The sequence below is a fragment of the Alosa sapidissima genome, chromosome 3, assembly GCF_018492685.1.
Source record: "Alosa sapidissima isolate fAloSap1 chromosome 3, fAloSap1.pri, whole genome shotgun sequence".
Lineage (NCBI taxonomy): Eukaryota > Metazoa > Chordata > Actinopteri > Clupeiformes > Clupeidae > Alosa > Alosa sapidissima.
The window spans coordinates 38,020,780-38,029,954 of record NC_055959.1 but is presented as its reverse complement, the minus strand read 5'-3'; the positions used below and the strand labels follow the sequence as shown (position 1 = coordinate 38,029,954).

Sequence of the window (9,175 nt, the reverse complement as noted above, 5' to 3'; positions counted from 1 at the left end):
AACTACCAAAGAACATATTTTAGATCGATGTTGCAAACTAATTATACTCGCAATATATAATTGACACTATAATGTAAGCATGCTAACACATACACTCGTTTTTGGTTTGTTGTAATGTTTCCCGTTCAATAACGCACTCGCTGCTGTCTATCCCATTGAAATAACACAACACGCAGAGAGCTGTTTGGAACTGTTGAAGCGTACGTGAACCACGTGACCGCGTGGCGGCGACTTCAAAGAGTGTCGCAACTCTTCTTCTATGGCTCTGGTTTAGCCTAATTGAATAACTTAATGATGGAGAAGATATTTTCAGACCTGCCATCCTTGAAGAAATGTCAGTACTACCTCAAACAAGGGAAAACACATTGCCCACCTTGGCCTTCATGAATGCAGCCAAAAAAAGACCAAACAACATAAATGTTGACAATCTGTTTTAAAGCCTAATCCTTATCTATAACAATCACTAGTGTTGATAGAAAGGGACTGTGGATATCCATTTTCTGGTCTCTATTCTAGCATGTCTGGTTTATTAGTACCTCTTTTCAATCCATTATTATTATGACCGCCGCTAGCAAAGCTAGCGAAGCGGTCATATAATGATTGTCAAAGTTTTTTTTTTTTCCCCGTCATCTACTTCCTGAATTTTTGGTCAACGATACCCGGGACACCGAAACACCGGGGCACATGAAATTTGGTGGGTATGTAGCCCCACTAGACTTTTACGGAAAAATTTTGTTTGGTCCCCCGGGGCCACTCCCCCTCCGCGCTGGGTCCCCCGAAACCCAAAAAATGCAGTTTTTTTTCTAAATAACTACCTAAACCGTGGCACCGAGGATGAAGAAATTTTTATGGTATGTTGGTGTCAAGGGCCCACATCAACGTAGCCCATAATCACTCATTTGTGATTTGCACCCCCCGGTAAAGAATGAAAATGCAATATCATTCTGATTTAATCGCCCCTCTCTTCAGTTAAGATGTTCAGAACTGCACCAAATTTTATGTGTATGATTAACCTGGCATTCTCTGGGGGTATGCCAAGTTTCGTAGAATTTCATCCATGGGGGGGGGGGGGGGTCTAAAAAAATTTAACTTATGTGTACATTTAGTCAAGTCAAGTCAAGTCAAATTTATTTATATAGCACATTTCAAATCAATTGCATTGCACCAAAGTGCTTTACATAAAATAATAATAATAATAAAAATAATAATAAAAAAATGATAATAATAACAAGAATACATATACATACATATAAACATATTAAAAAAAGGGAGAGGTGAGGGAGTCAGGGTGTGTTAAAAGCTAGGGAGAATTTAGTGACTGTACACTCATTGGCCTGTAGATGGTGGTGCACACATATACACACGCACACACACACACACACAGGCACGCACATACTATCGGTATCACAATTAGAACGGCCGATACATAATTACAAATTCAGTAGGATTAAAGGAAAACCAAATATTCATCATCATCATGGCTGCATTTCCAGTATTGGCGATACGTAGTCGTTTGTCCACCAGATGGCGCATCGTTGCAGTGAGACGTAATTTTGTTGGAAGTTAATCTAAAGTGGGTTGGAAAAACAATGGACGCTTTCTACAAGGACTGTAGTTTACCGCAGAGAATGTCTAATAAGGATAGAACGATTTTCACATGAAATGTAATTCCCATTTCTTCTTGAAGCCGAAATAAATCTGAGAATGTTTATCAGACATGCTTGGTTTTTACTGCAGGTACGCTAATCTTATAATATCAATAGCTATAGGACCTAGGTACAATAATGTTACCGTTAGCATTGGTTGAGTCAGTGTTTGTTCAATTTGTGGCGGTAGCTGACTTGGACAATGGGGAGGGGGAGGGGGGGGTTCACGTACTTCTCCTTGGGAAAAGCACTTTTGAATTTGGAAAACACTTTTCCATTTACATCGGGATTTTGCAAACATTCAGTGTCAGAGTCAATAAAATGTGCCCTTCAACGAAATTCACAAGCAGCTGTAGGCTAAGCATGCTAAATTCGACATCCAAACAGTATTCTAACGTTAGCTTTGAGATACTGCTTGATTTCATAACATAACTTAGTTTAGTCTCTTCAATGTAGCCTACTATGTTGTGATAAGACCTTAGCAGAGTTCACTTCAATGCAGCAGTTTTGAACAAATTTGCGCAGCATGGTCACGATGCTAAGTGGATTTAATAGCAATTTAGCCAGATGTCTTCTATGCAATGCTTCTATGTGGCAACAACAATCCTTCAACAATCGTGAATATTTTGTTAAATGCACATGCAGAGGAGTGGGGCAGCGGGCTACGAGAGAGCGGGGCAAGGAAAGGCTGCGTGCGTAAAAAGCGCAGCTCAATGGCAATGCAATGATTTGACCTTATATTTAATTTAAATTCAATTCAATTAAACATAGAATATTAATCTGTGGCGGCCGATTTTTATTTCGTGGCGCCCCGCCACAGATTAGTCAATGTATGGGAAACACTGGTTGAGTGATGGAGGCCAATTTGATTGCATTTGTAGAAAACTATGCGGTTATACCAAGCAAATTGATAGCAGCACTAATTGTATCTTTCCACTGTCATCTCATTTGCTTATGACCATAACCTAGGCTACTAACAGGAGCTAAGTGAGTTAGCCACAACACGTTCGCTACATGATGGTTTTTTAATGGAAAATATATAGGCTACCTGAAAGATAACCTGTCTATGATGCATCCTAAACACTAAAATGGGACATTTCTGCTTAAAGTCTCAAAAAGCATCTGAGTCAACGTTCATTCCCAAATACCCATATAGGCTACTTCAATCCTCTATTTTCAAAGGTGATTCAAGTAAGGAAGAGCATGGCCCAAAGTAAAGTAACTAGGACTGAAACTACATAAATTCGTCAAAGTGAATAATTTGTGTCAACTCGCCGCAATGTAGAGTTATTAATGCACCCGCGATGATCTACATCTCCATTTAAACCAAATGTTTTACAGTAGAGCGCACGTTGAGATGTATCCAGGACAGGGCCCACTTCCCCGATAACGACGGAGACACGCTCTTAAGAGGGTTTTCTACGATTCATCTTACGATCGTTCGTTTGATTTTTCCGACTGTTTCCCGAACATGCTCGTAGCGTGAACGCGCATGCACTGCTCTTAAGATGCTCTTAAGGGGAGCTGTCCACGTTAATAGTTCTGAAATATCCTCTGATTTGACGGTGATGTCAGGTGACTGCACGTCACAGCTATAGGCCTACCATTTAAACTTCAGATCTACACATTAATTCACATCAATACGAAAATAGAAACACTTTGACATCTGCTTGTAAGCATCCCAAGTAGGTTATATACCACACAGAGACATAAATAATTGTAATTATTTTAAGATTAGATTGTTGCGCCATGCAATATTTTTTCGCGGTGCCACTTAAGAACACTTTTGAAGATAAGAAAGAAGTCGAGTAAGAAAGAGAGGAAATGTGTAGGCTTAGATTTTGATGCAGTAGGCTACAGACTAAACCACATGTTGCTTTCTCTGCTTTTTACCTCATAGGCCTAATAAAATATTCACTTAGCAAAGATAATGTCAAACTATTCTGGCAACGTCTCGTTTCATAACTTGATTGCATTTTTGTCCGCTTTTCATCACATTATTATGACCATTAAATGTAGGCTATTTTGCACGCTAAAATCTGATTCATCACAGGTAAACACAATAAAGAATGGGAACGTAAATTGGATTATGTATTCTTTGTAATTCCTCTGTATGTCCTGTTGGTGACCTCAGTGAGAAGTACTGTTAAGACGCTCTTAGCCGGTAACGAGTACTCTGGAGCACTCGTAGATCTACGAGTGTTTTCACGATGCTCTTAAGCTACGATGGTTTCGGGAAACAGTCGGCAAATCTTAAGACGTTCGTAAGAGGGACTTTACGACGCTCTTAGGCTTAAGATGCTTTCGGGGAAGTGGGCCCTAATCCGTTACACCCATGCCCAGCTGAAGCCCAACAAGTAAGGCCCATGTGGGCCCCACATGGACCTGTTTGCTGGGCAGTAACATCTTCAATTTCCACAAAACTACGTTCTGGCCGGATGTTCCAGAGTTGGACCAGTAGGCCTAATGATATCCCAAAAGGTCTGGGAGCAGGAGTTGGCCAAAAAAAACTGCCTTACAGGAATATTAATAATAATAATAGGAAAAACTTAAGAAGAACAATAGTGTGCTGATTTCAGCAAGCACACTAATAAATGTAAATGTAATTTAGTTGTCATTCAATCCATTGGAGGCATCGTGGATGATCTGTCGCACAAGTGCAAAGCGTCGTTTCCAAATAACACCAGGTGAGGTCGCCCTTGTGTTATGGCAATAGACAATATAGGCTACCCCATCGCGCAACTGACGATGAACTCCCAACCGACTGGCCTATTCAAAGATAGGCTAATACTAATAGTTATGCTGACTGGTTTATCTTGATCATATGAACTCGGAGACTTTACTCAAAGTAGCGTCATTTCTTTGTCAGAGAGCTCTGTGTTTTTTAGTCGGTAGTTCAGTTTGCCTATATGCAGAGAATAGGCTACAGAATAATGTAGCATGCATTTACAGGCCTAGGCTTAGGTCTAATAGATCAGTAGATTTTCATCACATTTTCATTACTTGTGATAGACCTTGTCTCCGACAATAGGACTACGCCCTATTATAAATTTAATTTAATAATACATGCTAATAGGGAGGTGTCATTGCAAACAACAACAACACATAGCCTATACTTTCACTTTACATAGCCCAAAAAATGACATAGGTATCTGGAACGTCCGAACAACCATATTATATCAACATACCAATTTATGCCAATCGATTTGTAATTATACTATTTTAATTTAGGCAACTGAATGCTCGAGAACCCATAAGGCTTATTACGTCAGATAATCATTATAGCCTACGCCATTATCCGGTGACTTATTCTGAGTGGCGGAATATCCAGAATGTGTCGGTTCCGTGTACAGACGTGCCGTGCTGGGGCGGCGCATCATCAGTCCCAACCTATATCCTCGGTCCTACTTCTACTTGCGAAGTGTGGCACGGTCGAACGTGTCATCACACACGTGTAGGTAAAGCCGTGAGAGCTTGCCACTCCAGCCAGCGGACTGCAGCAAGCAGCTTGTCCCGCGACATGCCACCGACGAAGGGCTCGATGGGGCTGCGGCTCGTCCTGCGGACATTCACGAGAGGACATCACTCAGTTGGCATAGTCGGAGCGCCTTTTTGGAAAGGACAGGTGAATTTTCGAGGATCATTCAATAACGGGGTTGTGAATACCCTATAACCAATCCTAAACGTAGCGAGAAGGTGGAATTCCTGGTGCAAGGATGAATTTCTCAATCTTTAAAATTAAATACAGACTCATCACAAAGTTAAATCGCCTTCTATCTTGTAGAGGAAAAACTAACCCATCAATTACTGTCACCGCAGCCGAGAGCCGGAGTGGAAGAGGGACCAGATCTCATTCGAGCCGCCGGATTGGTTGAGAAACTTAAAGGGCAAGGTAACACCAGTTTCTTGTCTGTTAAGCCTGCTACTATGTGCCCTAGCTGTAGCAATGCCAACACTATGTGCATGTGAAGGACTGTGCGTTTGCCTACCCTTAAAACCGGATCAAACTGTGCTGGACCAAACCGTGATTCTTCTAAAAAGACACGGTCTACACTAAAGGCGTGTCCCTTGCTGGTCAGACCTCGTTGTGTTCTTTCCATTAAAGATTAAAGTGCTTGGCAATGCCAAGGTGTCCAGTGACACTGTGCTTCTCACTGACCCAAAAGATGCCATGCCGCTACACAGCCCGACTTATTTCTCAATCAACAGCCATTAACGACATGGTTATGGTACGGTTATAGTATTTTGCAGAAGGTTTTGTCCAAAACGGAATAGCCTATGAACCTTGCAATGGTTAGAAGATTAACGTCAAAAAAGCCTAATAAGCATAATAGTAATAATAACAATGATATCAATAACAATATCAAATATTAATAATACATATTATATTAAATATACAAGCCATAATAACTAAATAGAATTAATGAATTACGTAATCCGAATTCAGATGAGTCTTTAAACCCCTCTTGAAAGTCCCAAAACTATCGCAAGAACGCAGAACACTCAACTCTTTCCACCAATGAGGAACCACAGAGGAAAAGAGTCATGGGGCAGTGGCATTATGGATGTGACATTTTGACTCATAGTGCAGGCAAATGTCTGACCCAAAACTAATTAATTTATTTTCACGTTTTCAGTTGTGATCTAAACACCATAGTAAAAGTCCATGAAAATCCAGTTGGTGGACATATGCTAAAATGACTGGCTCAAAGTAAAGAAAGCTCAATAAGTCTAAACTGAACTTGTCAAGTGGTACAAACTAATCACCAAACCTAGTGAGAGCCACACAATGTGGGCTTAAAGCAACCCAATGCAGTTCTATTACCTTAAAATAATGGTTTCAAAATCATGGTACACTGACATATAATACAGAGAATGAAGTCCCTGAAATGAATGAAGTCTCTGTCAATGCATGCCCAGAATGATACTGCACTGTGTAAAGCTGTTGAGCAGGCAGGATCATGACCCTTTTAGTTGTTTTTTACGGTACTGTGTTAGCGATAAATAGGGTTATATTGATGCCAATGGGCATACATTTGGATGATACATGAGGCAACTTTTTGATCATAAAGTTCTCAAGAAACTGATGGTTAGTTCCTAAGAAACTGATGGTTACAATTCTGAAGAAATTTAAGGTTGGTGTGTGTGTGTGTGGGGGGGGGGGGGGGGGGGCAGTATTATGTTAGCCTTCTTATCTTGCACTGGATCATCTACCTCAGTGGTTCTCAAACTTTTCACAATGAGTACCACCCACAAAAACAATTGGCTCTCCAAGTACCACCATTATGACCATCATTAAAATACAGGTGCATATAGGCCAATTCAACTACATATTTTACATTTTACATACTGTTTTGCGTTGTCAAGTCTTTATGAAAAGACCCCTTGGAGACTCTCCGAGTACCACTAGCGAGAGTTTGCGTACCACCAGTGGTACCCGTACCACAGTTTGAGAACCACTGATCTACCTGAATCTCAATATTCTGTTCTGATCACATAGGCACATTACTAAGTCAGCACCAGTCAGAGGCTACATTCATTGTTTTGCACTTTTATGATGTCATCATGTCACCAAAAGTATTGGTTTTACCAAAAATATTTTTAAACTACAAAAAAACACACCTATAAAGTATTTTGATACAAAATTTGAAGCCATTTTCTTCAACCCAATCAAATACAAATTACAAAATACTATTTTGTATTTGAAATATGTAATAAATGTATCATAAATGGCCATCCCTGGGAGTAGACATCACATATTCTGATATATTGTGTTTGGTTCAGGAGATATGATGCAAAATAGGTTTAATTCAGTTATAGTGGAACATTTAATGGTTGAGGGTTTTTTGATAATGGTTTTATATCTGAAAATATCCAGGGCTCCAAATTGTACAAGTTCACCAAGTCTCATGCCTTTATGAAAAAAAAAATTTGTCCTAGTTTTCACATATCCCCTGTACTATGAAAGTTCAATAGAACTGCCAAAGGTGCAGCTTTTCGCCATTGACCTATGCACAAATAATTCCAGTTTTGACAATGTTCCACCACTTGGATTTTCATGGACTTTTGGTATGTGATATGGGAAGGTTTCATGAGCTGAATACAACAAAAATAATTTCTGTTGCAATTAGTTTTGGGTTGGGTGATTTTTGTATTGTATGATTGCTTCAAACATGTATTTGTGCTCCGCTGAGTGATGCTGATCCATGTGTTGGTAAGTGTGCGTGTGTGACGGCATACAGTTTGGAGAAAAAAACACTTAAAAAGTCTTAAAAAAGATGAACAGACACTCAAGGCCATTTAGACACCTAATGTGTCTGCGAGTGCGAATTGTAGTGGGCCTTTTTGGATGTAAAAAGATGAAATACTATAGATTTAGATAGCTATAGACTATTTAGATACTGTAGATAGATAGATATTTCATAGTATAATTGAATTATTGAAAAAAATATTTTGATGACAGGGTGGACCGATGTTTATTTTGCACATAGAAGTGTGTGCACAAAATGTCAACCTTGTCAGGTAAATGTCCACCCTGTCGGGCCTAAGGGCCTAATTTACAATAGTAGTGTAGACATTTTCACCTTCAGTTAATATTTTTACTCACAGCAAACTGTCATTGGGTCACTATGTAGACTTGTTGTACACGTACATTTGGTATAGTTATACCTGCATGTAATGAAAATATTGTATTCAGATCACTTTTTGTACTTGTACTTGAATTTTGTTGTTGTATGTATTCAACAGCCTCTGCCTGTAAAGTATATGTACTTACTCAAATCTACAAATAGTAATTATTAAACAAAAGCAGCTTGACAAAAAAATGGCATATTTTGTCCCGACAGGGTGGACATGTTAAGGTTGGACAGAGCAAGTAAGCAAACATACACAAAAAATGATTTCATTTAAAAACGATTTAAAAAGAACATTTGTCAGAAAAAAGGTCAGCTACTCACTGACCTCAGCAGGTGAATTTCCCACCAATGAAGAGAGAAAATAAATTGCTGTCCTGATGTTAGAGAAGATGGCCTTTTCTTAAAGGGACAAATTTTCCATTATGACAGGGTGAACAATGATTTCAGGGACACACAAAAACTAAAAAAACAAACCTCTAAAACTTTAAAAGCACTATTCTTATCATCAAAATATCAATGCACTCAAGGGGAGAAATATCTCATTTAGCTAAACAATTTGAAAGCAAAACTTTTTACTATATTTTACTCACTTTGAACTTGAATGCATAGTACCAGGGAAATGGCGAAATACCATGCATCCTCTTACAGTACATAAAACTGAAAAAATATCTAGAAATTGCATGTAAAACGGCCAAGTAACGCCTTTTCTGAATGTAATGTATACAGTAGATGAATGTAACAAACTCCTTCACAAATCATTTAATATTATGTTGACATGACAAATGAGTTATTTATGACCAGGACAGCAAAAGGCACCGCTCAGCGATATTCATCCATAAATCAGCTTTGCACAGAAACTTTGGACAATGTCACATGAACACTGTATATGTAGCA

The 9,175-nt window shown here is 39.1% G+C and overlaps 1 protein-coding gene across 1 annotated transcript in view; it reads left to right on the top strand.

Moving 5' to 3' along the window:
* The first annotated feature begins 4,976 nt into the window (after nt 1-4,976).
* Nucleotides 4,977-9,175, top strand: part of arg1 (arginase 1) — a 24,959-nt gene continuing 20,760 nt past the window's right edge. Inside the window, exons 1-2 of the mRNA XM_042085423.1 lie at nt 4,977-5,271; nt 5,466-5,538. Of these exons, the coding sequence (XP_041941357.1) occupies nt 5,167-5,271; nt 5,466-5,538 (178 nt within the window). The 5' untranslated portion in view covers nt 4,977-5,166. The remainder of the gene's footprint in view (nt 5,272-5,465; nt 5,539-9,175) is intronic.